This window comes from Euleptes europaea, chromosome 4 (assembly GCF_029931775.1).
Source record: "Euleptes europaea isolate rEulEur1 chromosome 4, rEulEur1.hap1, whole genome shotgun sequence".
In the NCBI taxonomy this organism is placed as follows: Eukaryota; Metazoa; Chordata; class Lepidosauria; order Squamata; family Sphaerodactylidae; genus Euleptes; species Euleptes europaea.
The window spans coordinates 36,731,380-36,746,863 of record NC_079315.1 but is presented as its reverse complement, the minus strand read 5'-3'; the positions used below and the strand labels follow the sequence as shown (position 1 = coordinate 36,746,863).

Genomic DNA, 15,484 nt, shown 5'->3' with positions numbered 1-15,484 from the left:
GTTTAGAAACTTTAGAGTGACATGTGCACCGTTGTTCTGGCACTCCATACCTGTCTTTTTCTTCTTTTACAAAAATTAAATATGCCACTGCAGTTAGTTTTGGGTCCCATCAGTCCATTACTTATAACCCCACAAATCTTTTATGTATATTTGGGTTATTTGTGTCCCATGGAATACCGGAGGAACCACATAATGGGGGAAAAGACCAGCTACTTATAGTTAGCTATTTAAATGTAAAAGGACATACATGAATTACCAGGAAATAAAAACCACACAGGAACTTTTCCAGAAGTGAACTAATAATGTGTTGTCCTTTGATATATCAAGGTAATTTCGCTTAGCCATGATTGCTCTTATGAGTTGTTTAGTAATTATACAGAAAACTGTATGAGCTCAGGATTGCTCCCTTATTAGATCCCAGGTGCCTATTATTCCTCTAAGTTATATTTGCCATGTTAAGCACATATAAATTTTTCTGATTAGGTTTCCATAGAAACTGATAAAAAGGATCACAATTGAGTAGGAGATGTTCATGTGAAATTGAATGTTATTTTTAGAACAGTCATAGATTAGAACAATTATGACTGAACTTGCCTAATTGCTTACCCAGAGGAATATTTTTTTTTAAAAATAATATGGTTCTGAAGGACTTTCTACAGAACAGTTTTAAAAATATTTAATGAGAAAGTCATTTTGGTCTTTTTTCTTTGTATTCTATCAAACATATTCAGTGTCAAGCTATAAATATATAGCATTATATAACAGAAGATTCTAATTCTAGAAACAAGAAAATATAAAATATGGCCTTTTCATCTAATACTTGAGTGCCAGCTTTTTTTATTTATAATAAATGCAAGTAAACTTGCACTTCCTTTGAAAATATATCTTATTATAAGCATATTTATTTAAATTCAGTCAGATAATTGGTTCTCGTAGGTTATCCGGGCTGTGTAACCGTGGTCTTGGTATTTTCTTTCCTGACGTTTCGCCAACAGCTGTGGCCGACATCTTCAGAGGAGTAACACTGAAGGACAGTGTCTTTCATAGACACTGTCCTTCAGTGTTACTCCTCTGAAGATGTCGGCCACAGCTGCTGGCGAAACATCAGGAAAGAAAATACCAAGACCACGGTTACACAGCCCGGATAACCTACGAGAACCAATGAACTCTGACCGTGAAAGCCTTCGACAATATTCAGTCAGATAACATCAATCCGCTGGTTAAAAGGAAGATGATTAATCAACCAAAATTTATTTAATTGGTTGACAGTTTCAAAACATGCAGAATGTAATTCTGTGCACATGTACTATGAGTAATCTCCACTGAATGCAATGGAATTCTTTCTCAGTACAAAAACTATGATTGGGCAGCATGCCCTCTAAAGGTCTGTATGTAATGCTGGATTGTGTTTCTAGTGTGTGTAAAAGCTGTGAGCCAGAAAATCCAATTTCTCATATGTGGCTCAGATTAAAGGAAGTTGGAATCTGATTGAAATCCAAGCAACTCCTATTTAATTCCTCTCTCCCCCAATATATTTCCATACTCTGGAAATAAAGTACAAACAAAATATTGTTATTTTCTAAGTGTAACATGGAAGAAAGGAATGTAAGCATTTCACGTTTTCTTGGGCTGAACCAAATGTTATTTTTTCTCACTGCAGGGGTATTTAGTTCGCAGTCCCTGCTGGACTGCTTCGAGGCTTCCTTTGTGTTATTCATGATTTTATCGACCTTCAGACGTGACTTCGCTCTGGCCTAGTTCTTCCCCGCAGTACTAGGGTCCTGCTTTAGAACGAATTTAAATACTGCTTCGAGGCAAGAGCAAGGCAAATTGGCCCCAATTCCATGCATACCTCTTCACTTCAGGTTTCTCTCCCCACGCCCATTTTGGCTTCTCCCTCCCAAGTATCGGTCCCTCCCATCCAACCCCTTCCTCTCAAAGCAAAGCACAAAAGAGGGAGTTAAACCTTCATGAAATGTGCAGGAAGACACTGAAGAGAGGCTGCAAAGGTTGGAAGGCAGCTCCCAGAAGGAAGCTGTTGAAGAAAGGTGGGGAGGAATACCCAGCAAAAGCACACACAGTCCCTTTAAGAGCTGACCCGCCCCCTCCAAGGCTGTGTTTTCAGGGGGAGGGACTCAGAAGCTTCGTGATTCACTGGGGATGCCTAATTAAACACAAGGTGCTCCTGGAATTGGGGGGGGGACCCCTCATGCATATGATGTTTGAGAATTCGGAGCAGAAAACTGCAGCAAACCAAACACAAATTTCCCCTGCATAAATGACCACTGTGTGGTGACTTCTCTACACAAAGAGGTTCTCTAGCAAATTAATTTGTATTTAGTGACTTATATGAATCTCATGTCCATATTGTCTTCAATATGCCACAAAACTGTGTGATGCCCAACCTATGTTGGCCTGACTACATATGTCATGTACCAGTCTGGACCCATACAGACAACAAAATTCCATACACAACTCTCAGCATAGAAATGGTGGACGTTAATGCACAATGGGGATAATAAAGTATTCTCGGTTTTCTCTATCCAACATTTGGAATGTGATTGGTGGCCAAGAGAAACACAAAAAAGCAAGATTACCGTTAAGAATTCCAGACCTTTATACCAAAATGAAGACATCACAGCAGTTCTTAATTTAAAAAAACAGCTATGCTTCTGAAAAGGTACTAGAAACCCTCAAAAATAATATCATCTTGGTCAGAACCACCTGCCTTATCCCATACTGCAGATGTGAAATTTTTTAGAGCTTTTTAAAATGTGCAGACACAAACGTGCAATTCCAGGAAAAATGTGTACTTCTAAAATAATATTTGTGCAGTTCAAAAAATCGAATCATGCCGAAGTAGCATTATGTTAGCTCTCCGTATGCTTAAGGCACAAGTATTTTTTCTGTTTGTGGTGATGGAATGTGTGGTTGAAGGATTATTTGACAGAGAAGACATCCGTCAGGATCCAATGCAGTCTTCATACTTAGAAGGGTGTGAGCCAAGGCCTGCTCTGCTATGTTATTGTATCTGATTTTTCTCTGGTTCTTATTTTTTTTGGCTCGAAAACACTTTTGTTGGCACTTAGGAAGTTCTATATTAGCACTGTCACATTTTCAGTTCTGAGGATTTTATCTCAATCTATGTAGGCTTCTAAAATACCATAAAATGTAAATAAGCATGTTCTTGTATATAATGAAAATGTACAGGTGTGTTGTGGCAGCACGAACTAAGTGCACAAATTACAACCACTTTTTTTTTGCCATCAAGTCACAGCTGACTTATGGTGACCCCATAGGGTTTTCAAGACAAGAGACATTTGGAGGTGGTTTGCCCTTGCCTGCCCCCTCCTCACACCCCTGGTATTCCTTGGAGGTATCCCATCCAAATACTAGCCAGTGTCAAGGTTGAGAGTCTGTGACTGGCCCAAGGTCAACCAGCAATCTTCCATGGCACCTGTGGGGATTTGAACCTAGGTTTCCCAGGTCTTAGTCTGACACCTTAACCACTACATTACACTGGCTCTCTACAACCACATACCACTGTGCCATTCCAAATTTTCCTTTTAAAAAGCCTTCTCACTAGCATTTAGCCTTCTCACTTGTTTTCCATTGTTTCCACCATAATGGAAGTTCCCATGTTCCTCCTTCGGTTCATGACTATTTGTGTATTGGTTCAAATTTGAGTGAAAAGACAGAACAGTTAGCAGGCAATATCTAGTGATCACAAAATTAGGTACTGGTGTAAACATTCTATAATGTATTTGGTGGTACTATATTTACCAAGCATACATAAATGTTTACAAAATGTATCATCATCAGACCAGTAAGAAGCTACGATAAAAGGAATAATTATTTCTTTACATTTTGAGATTATCCATGGGTAAAATAGTATAACACACACTTCTGTTGCTATGCAAAAGTAGTCTAGTTAGATGGATTTGCAGTGAATCAGTTCTTTTCTTCTTACAGTTCTTTGAAACAAGACACACAGTGTTTTGCTTTTTATGGTGAGTGTTCCTAACTCTGCAGGCTTTTTCCAACAATACACTCAATACTAAATAATTACACATAGAATATTCTATGAGAAGCAATTGTACTTCTTTGAGTCTCTGTGCTTCTTGAATAATTTCTAAGGTATGAGCTACAGGAAAGACTGCCTTCCATATTAATTTGTTCAATTCAGAACCCTTGTGTGTTTTCCTGTGCTAAAAAAAATCCTTCCTGGTTAGACAAAGAGCATAATCCAGTCAAAGTTAAGCACTCTTAAATCCAATTGGTTTCAGTGAGAATGCTGAACAGATGCTTATCTTTGCACCCAGCTGAAATTAATAGGACTTTTAAAAGTGTGGAATCTTCTTACTTATCAGTACACATTTTGCAAAAAGATTTATTCTAATTGGTTTATTCTAAATTCAGGCCCTGTTGATTAGGATTAAGGGATTACCAGATTTTGTCTTGTCTTGGAGTTGGATCTAGTTTTTTCGTTCAATCTCACCCAATGCCCACCCATAATATAGCCCTTGTCCCATATGGCTATTGTACATGCAGGTCTCAAGATTCTCACAGCATAGCCTTTTTAGGTGGTCAAAGAGGATTCCTCCTTCTTTTTACCAGCAGAAAACATAGTTGGACCCAACAATTGTTTTCCCCTTTTTAAATTTTCTATGTAACTTCTATTTTTTGCCATCAATTCACAACTGATTTATAGTGATACTGTAGGGGTTTTCAAGGCAAGAGACATTCAGAGGTGGATTGACATTGCCTGCCTCTGCATAGTAACCCTGGAATTCCTTGATATTCTCCCATCCAGATACTAATCAGGGCCAACCCTGCTTAGCTTCTGAGATCTGACAAGATTGGGCTATCCAGGCCAGGATAAGTAACATTTTTTTATTATTCTAATCATTCTAGTCATATTACAGATAAAAGCTAAGCAATTTTCTTCCTTTTATGTGAAAATTTGTTGTAACGTGAGAAAAGTAAACCCACAGTATCAGCAGCACATACATGCATACTTGAGACATGCTCTATTTTCCTCTTTTAATTGATTAGCCTGAATATAAGGCCCAGTGTTTTCATTTCACTGTACACCGTATAATAAGTATTATTATTTTGTTATAACTTTCAGCTCAACTTTCAGGTTCTTTGTTTAGTTCAGGTTGATTTTTTTCTTTTTCTTCCCTTTTCATTGGTTCTTTAGTGAACCAGACCTAAAATCTAGAAAGATTCTATATCTGCTTTCCAACAGTGGTCAGCTGGGTCTTTAGGAAGCATATAAGGAAGGCATGAGGGCAACACCCTTCTTCTGTTGGCTGAAGGTATGCTGCATCTGAACACAGACCTTTTTAAAGAACAATATGTCTGAACCTTTAAAGAAAAAAAAAAGAACCCTGAACTAGTGACGGTCATATATTGTGGTACTGAATTCTGTAAGCTAAATTATACATTGTGAAAAGGAATATTTTCTTTTGTCTGTTCTGAACTAACTTTGCTGGCTGACCCAGAATTCTAGTATCAATCAATATCAAAACCTTTAATGGCATAAAGAATGCAGGCTCCAATATGAGATGTTCCCCCTGTTTTCACGGATTGTCGACCTATGTCCCCGGAGGAGCTCCTTACATTCAAAACATCACCAATCCCCTCCATCGGCGGGCTTTTATGCTCGCCAGACTGAATGTCTTCCCCGCGGCAGTTCTCTCTGGGAGATTCCATAATATCCCGTTTAAAGATAGACTATGCAAATTCTGCTTCTCGAACCTGATTCCGTAACTCATATTTTACTGCGCTGCCCCTTTTTTTCTAGTCTAAGAAATCTTTTCATAGACACAATTATTATGAATTTTCCTGGCCCAGCAAAGAGGACTACCCAACTCTTATTAGCTGATAAGTGCCCCAACTTGACTGAAGCAGTCGCCGAATATTTGGCAAAAAATTTAACTATGGATCTTTGTATTGACAAGAATTCTAGTAATGTGAGAAAAGGTGTGTGAATCCTCACTCCATTCGTCATTTTTATTATAAACCCTCCATCGTGTCCCCCTTTGTGGCACTTTCTGTATAACACAGAAGGAAGGTTAAATACATTAAATAGGAGGGAAGAAAGAAGAGGGAGAAAACAGAGTAACCTCGTCTGCTGGAAAGGCGCTTCCATTTTGCAGAGGTTCTGAAGTATCGTTTGGAGGTGTCACTTCAACTTCAACTTTTGTGCTGTTGGGTAGTTCAATTTTTTCTGAAACAGAATCCACAAAAAAAGACAATTATTTACCGTATTTTTTGCTCCATAAGATGCACTTTTTTCCTCCTCAAAAGTGAGGGGAAATGTCTGTGCATCTTATTGAGTGAATATGTGTGTTACGGTAACTGGAGCTGAATCGCCGAGAGGAAAGTGCTGGCGGAGGTGGAGAGAAGGAGGCGGTCCCTTTCCCGCCCTCTTTCCTCCGCCTTGCCCAGGGCTTTTCCTCCACGCCCTCCATTCACCAGAGAGAGGAGGAGCCTCCAAGAGCCCGGAGAAACAGTTGTAACACGCGGCCGCCTGCGAGGGAACCAGTCCTGCCAGCCCCAGTAGAGGCGACTCCTGGGCTTTCTCCTCCTCCTGCTGCCCCAGCAGTTCGCCTCCCGCTCTTCTGGAAGCCCCCCGCCACCCAAAGCGACCCCTTTGCTGCCGGTTTAGGGGGGAACTTCTCCGGATTGGGGCACAGCCAAGGTGAGTGGGCGAAAGCGTGCTCTCCCCCCCTCTGCCCTTTCTGTACTGGGTGGAGGAGGAGGGCGGCGGCCAAGGGGCGCGAGGCAAGGGCAGCTGCGGGAGCTCGAGGCGCTGGCCGCTCCTCCTCCCGCCTGGCTGGCTGGGGGCATCGGGCAGGCCGGGCCCAGGAGCGCGCATAAACATTCCCGCCTGAAGGTGTGTCTGGGGGCAGGGCCCGGGCCGCATGTTTGGAGACGCACCGCCCCCGCGCTTACGCACGGACACCAAGTGGAACGGGAGTGCATGTGGGCGGCGGCCAAGGGGCGCGAGGCAAGGGCAGCTGCGGGAGCTCGAGGCGCTGGCCGCTCCTCCTCCCGCCTGGCTGGCTGGGGGCATCGGGCAGGCCGGGCCCAGGAGCGCGCATAAACATTCCCGCCTGAAGGTGTGTCTGGGGGCAGGGCCCGGGCCGCGTGTTTGGAGACGCACCGCCCCCGCGCTTACGCACGGACACCAAGTGGAACGGGAGTGCATGTGGGGGGGAGGCGAGGGTTAAAACTAGGGGGACATGGCACCCAGACTAGGTGCGTCTTATGGTCAGGTGCGTCTTATGGGGCAAAAAATACGGTACCACATTCATACTTCAGTCTTGTTGGAGAAAAATGCTGAAACACTTCTTTTTCAAACCAGTGTCAAACAAACATAGTCCAAATTTAAATACTGAAAACAAGTCTTTGAATGAGACCAGCTGGAATGTAGAATTTTCATAACATCTTCTGATTTATTTATTTAAAACATTTTATGCTGCCTTTCCACCTGATCAGGGTCCCCAAGGCAACACAAATAAAAACAGTAGACCTTCTGAACAATTACAATGACATTTAAAATTATAAAATAAGTCAATGAAAACACATCAACAAACAACACCAAAAATCAGGGAGAGGACCAATAACCATTATTGGGAGTATGCCAAACAAAACAAAAAAAGTCTTCACCCACTGGTGGAAGACACCAGTAGAGGGAAATAGCCAAATCTCCCTGGGGAGGAAGTTCCAAAGTTTTGGTGCCACGACCAAGAAATGAAGCGACTTCATAATAAAGTGACAAATGGATTCCTCAAACCTGATTTACATGAGGGCCTAGAGATCATAAATCATAGAAACATATAGCACATTCCTGAGCCTTGATGGCGAAAGCGCTTAGGAGGCTAGGAAAGCACTGCACCGGCATTCGGGACCCCTGCACCGGCGCCCAGGGTACTTACGCCAGCGTTAGTGGTCCCAGCGCCGGTGTGGAGGCCCGGGTGCCCATGAGCGCTGTGGCAGCGCAGCCCCATAACACTAGCGGGACCTTCCGCTGGTGTCCCTCCGGCGTAAAGGCCCCCATTGGCGTTCCGGGAGGAGGAGCTGCCTGTTGGCAGCTTCCTCTCCTCTTTTGCCTTGGGTATGCCAGCAGGGAGAAGAGCGAGGCTGCACCAGTTTTTTTGCTGGCCCAGCTTCACTCTTCTCTATGGGGCAAAAAGCCCCATTTAAAATTTTAAAAGCCTTTTAAAGGCTTTTTAAATATTTTCAGCGGCCGGGAAACTAATGTGGAAGTGGCACGGCGGCATCTCCTCCACCCAACGCCAGCTGCCACAAGTTCAGAAATGTGCTGATAGAGTTGTAAGGGACCTCCTGGGTCATCTAGTCCAACCCCAAATAATTGTCTCTTACTATGCATCTACCTTAAATTTTGTTCTGAGCTGATGGCCATGCCTGTAAAGGGTAGAAATAGGCAGGGTCCCCCTCACCATTACATCACTGAAGAAAGATAAACAAATTGCTGGGAAAAGTGGCAACTCCATCCTTGAATATATATGAGCATTTACACTGCTACTTAGTCTTCTTTATGGGACTGAGCTGATTTTCAAACATACTTAACTGTGATCTTTTTATATCTAGCAATTTACATATAAAAAGGGCCATCTGAGGATATTCATGAATTAATCCATAATATGCTGTGTATGCACATACTAATGTATCAGAAAAGAAACAGTTAAAGAAATGTTCCATATGGAAGAAACAATATTATACTCCTATACCTACCGTTGTGACTAGCACGTCCACTCTGTTTTTCACCATCCTCCGCATGGCACTTTTTGGCCATCTTATGAAGAATTGCTACCCTTTCTTTGAACCTTCCTGAAAGAAAAGAACACCTTTCTTAAAGCATGGCTATTTGATGTCATAGATTCCTTGGCCATTACCTCAACTTTTAAATTCACAAAGTGAAAATCAGACGTACTGAATGTTTCCAGTCTCAAGAGGATATAAAAAAGAATGATCTGTCTAGCTGAATGTGTGTGTGTTGTCAAAAAGCATTCTGCACAAACTAAGCATGAAACATCTAGTTTCAACTGACTAACTGTAACAACCTGCCAATATTAGTACCACCACTTTTACAAATAGAACAGCTGTTATGGTTTCCTTCTTTTTGCCTTAAGGGCCCTGGTTCATGGTTTGAGGCAGCTAAATGTTAACCCAGTTAACCCAGATTATCTTCCATCCCATCCCCATTTAAACTCAAGTTTATTGAGGCTCAGATTATTTTATCAGAAAATGTCTTCTGGAATGATTATGGAGTGCTGAGGTAGCTGGGAATTTATATTCACTGCATACTGGGAACAGGAGCACCCATGTATGAAGGCATGAAACTTACACAATCATATTACGAAAAAGACATAAAAGAATATGACAGACACCAACACAACTGCTAGCTGGAACATGCGCTCGTCTATGAATTGCTGTTGTTATTTTACAATTAGTTTGGGAGCTTCAGGGTTGTTGTTGTTTTTAAACAGTTGCAAGTAGGTTTTATATAGAATAATGTCTTTGGTACATATGCAAAACTTGAAAATAGGAGCATTTAAGGCAAGATAATGTATAATAGCAGCTCACAGGTTATACAAAATTTAAACTTAAAGAGTTCACTTAAACATCTGTTGCTAAGAAGAGAGATGAGGAAAGAAACAATGAATGAAGAATAGTCTGGTCATCATCATCTTAATTCATAAGTAAAATCTCACATTTGAATCTTTGTACTGGGAGCATAATTCTATGTATGATGGGGGAAGGGAGACACATACCAACCAACCTGTTGTGATCTTCTTGGCCAAAGTGACTCTCCTGGAAGTTGAATAATCAGCCAATTAAGCAAGTGTCCAAGTTTCATTATCTAGGTATTCTTTCTCAAGCTTCTCTCTCTTGGAAAGCTCACAAAGCCCTGTTTTTCAGGACCACTGGTAGATATTTGCAAAGCAGTTGGTTCAAGTTAGAGCAAAGCAGATTTTACAACCTGATCCTACAGCTAGGCTTAAGGGTCATGGTGGTGGTGCAAGATTGTTGCTTCTTGCAGCTGTTGAGGCTGTTGCTCCAGCCCCCAGAATGTGCTGACACATAATAACATCTGCACTGGGATGAATGGGATAGGATTCCATTTACTTCCTTCACATGACTTCTCAGATGTGCTGAAATCTTAGGAATTTATGCAACCTAAGCAGAGTAAGAGGCTGTCAGGACAGCTGGCCTGGAAGGCAGATTTTTTTGCCTCCCTCACCAGATTTAACTGTAGCAGTGCAAATTACTGTTTGCATCATGGAAGCTATCGCCAGAGGTAACTTTTGAGCTCACAATAGCCAGGCAATCCTAATACAGCCCTATGCCAGAACTGAATAGCAAGGGATCAAAGTAAGAGAAATGAAAAATAAAATGTCTATAGGGAAATTACTGTTATCAAGTATGACAAGCACATTTCAAAGAAATTAATAAAAGCAAGGGTATCCTTTATGAGCATCCATCTGCCAAGGGCAAACAGATGTGCTTAAAGATCTTTGAGGGGGGAAAAATTCTAAATAGAGCAGCTACACTTTGTGGCAGCACCTGTCTTCCTTTTCCTGTATGAGATCTATTTGGTAATATATCACATCACATCAATGTACAAACAGTAAAACAGCACACATTCATTTTTCCCTTGCATCTTCTGAGCAAGTTTGTTTCCTGTTCTGGCCAATGATCATAAACCCAGCACCTAGACTGCATTACCCACAGATTTATTCTCCCCCCAGCCAAACTCAGAGCCTAGCAGAACAGTAATAATAATAATAATAATAATAAATGGCTAGAGCAGCATGATCACATGCATGCAAAAACTAGTGGGTATGGAGAGGAGATAGGCAACTCACAGCTACCTAAATACATTAGTGGTACAACAGAAATATAGGCTTGGGAACTATGGACTGGATCCAACCAGCTTTTCCGTGGGAGGCAGGGGCTGTAGTAAAGAGGAAAATCAGGTGAAATTGGGTGAAAACAAATGACAGTACCAACCTCTAGTTCCCATATAACATGTAGGTTCATCCTTAGGGCCGCTGTAGGCAGAAGCATCACCATCTCTCATTCATTCATGATGTCACCCACACAGTGCACAATTTTTTTCCTAATATGAGGACACTAACTATTTACAAGATTCCTCAAAATGCTATTTGAAATGGCGTGAGGCTCCTCCCTCTACAGCCCAACCTGCTGGTCTTCAGCTGTGCTGCCACACAATGGATAGGCTCCCCCAGGCCTCAGTATGGGAAGAGGAGGCTCTTGGGCTACCTTGTTCCTTGCTCTTCCCTCCGAATGTGCTCCCCTGAACCTTGGAGCAAAGCCCTGTCATTCCTCCCTGGCCTGTTGTGGGGTCAACTTTATATGGGTTGGGTTTAGGGTGGCCAACCTCCAGGCACTAGCTGGAGATCTTCTGCTATTACAACTGATCTCCAGCTGATAGAGATCAGTTCACCTAGAGAAAATGGCTGCTTTGGCAATTGGACTCTATGGCATTGAAGTCCCTCCCCTCCCCAAACCCCACCCTCCTAAGGCTCCTCCCCCAAAAATCTCCAAGTAATTCCCAAACCAGAGCTGGAAACCCTAGTTGGGTTTGGCCTCACCTCTTCTCCTGCCTCTCCAAATATCCTGTCCTCTGGATGGCCTGGCCTCTCAGAGCAGAGCCAACCTGGTTCCTTCCTCCTGTTCTCCCTGTGATAATTCCTACCCAGGGCTGCCTGCCAGCCCCTGATTGACTGACCCAGCAGGCCTGCTGGAGTGGAAATTCTCACCAACTGTGTCCGGCCTGCTTCCCACAGGTCCACCCATTCCCAGTGCCTGCCCATACTACTGGTTCTTCCTCCTCCCTCCTAGCTGTCTTCTTCTCCTGGTGAGACAGTGCTACCATGCTTGTTGCCGATCTGGTCCTCTGGGGCCTCTGCAGGGGTCCTGCTAGCTGTGTTGAATCTCAGGTGGCTACTGTTGGTAGCCCCTGTTCGTAAGCCTTGGGCATGGCTCCAGAGGCTGGGAGTGGGCTGGTGGTGAATCTAGGGCCAGGTTCATCCCTGAACAAACAGTTGCCATGTTTATGCAGTCCTCTCTACTACTCTGTAGGGCCAAGCCCTAAAGATTTAGAGATATGCTGTAGCTAGTCACTGCACACTGACACACACTGAGTGAAAGTTGATTCCTACTCTCAAACTAGATATCACGGCTTTTTACAAGACAGGCCTGGGTCCTTCCCCTGGTGCAACTTTGGAATTGAAACTGGAACATGACTGGGGTGAAGGAAAATAGAATATTTGGGCAGCAACTCAAATATATTCCTACTGTATCTCCTTCTCTTTCCTGCATGTGGCCTTCTAGCAAAGGTATTATTCTAAATTGTGCAGATGTGTATCCAGCCCCCCTCCCTCCTCACAAAAGCTCCATTTCCACACCTGTAAAGGTATGGACTAAATAATGCTTTAGTTCTATCAAGCCTGAGACCCTAGAGAGCTGCTGCCGGTCTGCGTAGACAATACTGACTTTGATGGACCAAGGGTCTGATTCAGTATAAGGCAGCTTCATGTGTTCATGTGACAGGTAGCAGAATATATGTGAACTAGGGCTATTGGAGAAAAAAATTCAGTAAAATTAGGATTTAGCAAAATTTGGCCCGTTTTGATTCGGGAAATGCCAAAGTCTGAACTCCTCTGATTCAGATCCATGGAATTCGGCGCGAGATTCAGAGTTCAGGGGGGAAATTGGCCATTTAAAGCCATTAAAAACACATTCATGCCTTTCTGCGGCTCCAGGGGGGACATGTTTGGAGGTAGAGATCCAAAACTTTCAGCGTAGCTTGAGGGGACCCTTCTTGCAAGAACGCCCAAGTTTTGTGACGATTGGGGCAGGGGGTCCCGAGTTATGGGGCCCGGAAGTGGCCCCCATCTGCCCATTGAGATAAAGCCATTACAAAGCTCCGGGGGGGGGCTTTTTGGAGGTAGAGGTCCCACACTTTCACTGTAGCTTGAGGGGACCCTTCTTGCAAGAATTCCCAAGTTTGGTGACGATTGGGTCAGGGGGTCCAGAGTTATGGGGCCCAGAAGGGGTCCTCCATCCTTAATGTGCATCTTTATCCCATTCCCTCATTGGAATAAAGCCATAAAGCACAGTCACGGCTTTCCGTGGCTCCGTGGCGGGGCATTTTTGGAGGTAGAGGTCCCAAAATTTCAGTGTAGCTTGAGGGGACCCTTCTTGCAAGAACCCCCAAGGTTTGTGAAGATTGGGTCACGGGGTCCGAAATTATGGGGCCCGGAAGGGGTCCCCCCATTCTTAATGTGCATCTTTATTCCATTCCCTCATTGGAATAAAGCCATAAAGGTCCCCCCTCTCAAACCAGTATGGCTCAGCCCCAAACGGAAAAAAAACCAAGGAGGAGGAGGCGAAGGTGTCGAGTGGCGCCGGGGAGAGACTCACGCAATCCGCACCGTTACACTCAACTCCAGGCTAGGGTCAAAAAACAAAAGAACAGCACAGCACACACTCCCACAGAGGCGAGCGGGCTCACACCCCCAGGCAGAACGGGCGAAAGCCCCCCCTCAAACCAGTACCGCTCGGCTCAATCCCAAACAGGAAAAAAACCAAGGAGGAGGAGCCGCAGGTGCTGAGCGGAGAGAGACTCGCTAGCCACCGCACAGACTCAACTTTAAACTTTAAATCTTTAAAAGCAAAACACACACTCCCGCAGAGGTGAGCGGGCACACCCCCCTCGGCAGAATGGGAGAAAGCCCCCTTTGGCTTCCCCCCCCAAGAAACTGCTCCCCCACGCACACACAGACTCTGCTTCCCCCCCCACACACACACACAGGAGAAAAGGTATAGAGAAAAATTTCCAAAATCAAACTGTGTGGATGTCTTCCAGCGGGAGCATGGAGAAGTAAATCCAATCCTATTCCGGTAAGCACCAGCAGCTCGGCCCAGTCAGGAATCGAATCTCTCAGCAGCACCACCACCAAATTGGAAGGCAATGAATACAGTCGGGACAGGAGGGGAGGGACGGGAGTTTTTAGACTCTTTTCCTGGCCATTTCAAAAGTGAGAATCCCTGCTCTGATTGGCCAGGAGAAGACCCAGCTTGGTCACCATTGGCCGCAGGAGAATGCTGCTTACTAACTGAAGGTTATGCTGCTGATTCTGAGCCCCCGAATTTGCCGAATTTGTTCGGTGCGCCCCAAACTCGCCAAATTAGGCTCGTCGTTTTCCCGCCTTTTTTTGAATTTGGTTCTATTCGAACTGAAAACCACCTAATCGGGGGAAATTCGGCTGTTTTTTGGTTCGGGACGAACTGAATCAACAGCCCTAATGTGAACCTTCGAAAAATGTAGGATAAAAATCAAAACTGAGATAAAATACAAAACAAAAAACGGTCCTTATTAAAGTTGTTAAACAAGAAAAGGTATTGCATAGTTCTTATCTTTTTAAACATGCAATAGCCTTCACATTGTCTAACCCAACACAGACTAATTGCAACTGAATAAAAAGGTAGCGACTTGACGGCAGTTAACACACACACACACAGTTGTCCACAAACTATATTTACACTTACATAATCTTTCTCATATGTGTGTATGGGTGTGTAAAATGTCATCAAGTCACAGCCGACTTTTGGTGACCACGTAGGGTTTTCTGACCTTTATCAATTCATTTTATTGTCTTTTAGCTTAGTTTTCAAATTTCCATCCTTCATGGAATCCTTTCACACATCAACTGCCCATATCCCCAAGAACCCCAGCACACTGCAGAAGATCCTTGGCGCATAGTCTAAGTTGCACACTGCTAGGCACTTGCCAAACCTGTTTTTATACCACTTTTCAATTTATAATAAGTTTACAAAATTACAAAGTAGCAAACAATGCAGAGATTTAAAAAGCCAAAAGAATTAAACAGCACAGCACCCTATTAATCACCTCAGGTACTGCATTCAGTTTCCTTCAGAAAAAATACACACACAATAATCAAACCAGAGAGGGAGTTTCTGAGAGGATTCCTTAATTCTGGGCTACCAAGGAGCCCACTGCCACCACTGCCTGTACTGGTACAACCATTTTTAGCAACGATGCTGCTCTCCTTTCTTTATCCCCAGTGGAGCAGCAGGCACAAGGGGGGGGGCAGAACAGGTTGGCAGGAAGCAGTGATTTGCTTCTCTCTGTCCCTGTCTTCAGCATAGCAGTAGCTGCAATGAGGATGCGACAGGCTGGAGGGAAGTGGCACTGAGGAAAACAGAGTTGCACTTACCTGTAACTGTTGTTCATCAAGTGGTCCTCTTTGCAGTCCCACATGGGAACTGCGCTTGCACAGGCCTGCCACGGAGCATTTGGAAAGCTTCTTTTTAGCCCAGCAACAAGGATTGCTCCCCCTCCCCTCCATCAACGGTCCTTCCCGCCCTTTCGGACATGTGACGGAGGGGCGGGGAG

The 15,484-nt window shown here is 43.8% G+C and overlaps 1 protein-coding gene across 1 annotated transcript in view; it reads right to left on the bottom strand.

Moving 5' to 3' along the window:
* SLC24A2 (solute carrier family 24 member 2) overlaps positions 1-15,484 on the bottom strand; it is a 126,889-nt gene that overhangs the window by 18,770 nt on the left and 92,635 nt on the right. The window contains exons 4-5 of the mRNA XM_056848201.1: positions 8,779-8,865; positions 6,132-6,235 (exon numbers count right to left, since the gene is read on the bottom strand). Of these exons, the coding sequence (XP_056704179.1) occupies positions 6,132-6,235; positions 8,779-8,865 (191 nt within the window). The remainder of the gene's footprint in view (positions 1-6,131; positions 6,236-8,778; positions 8,866-15,484) is intronic.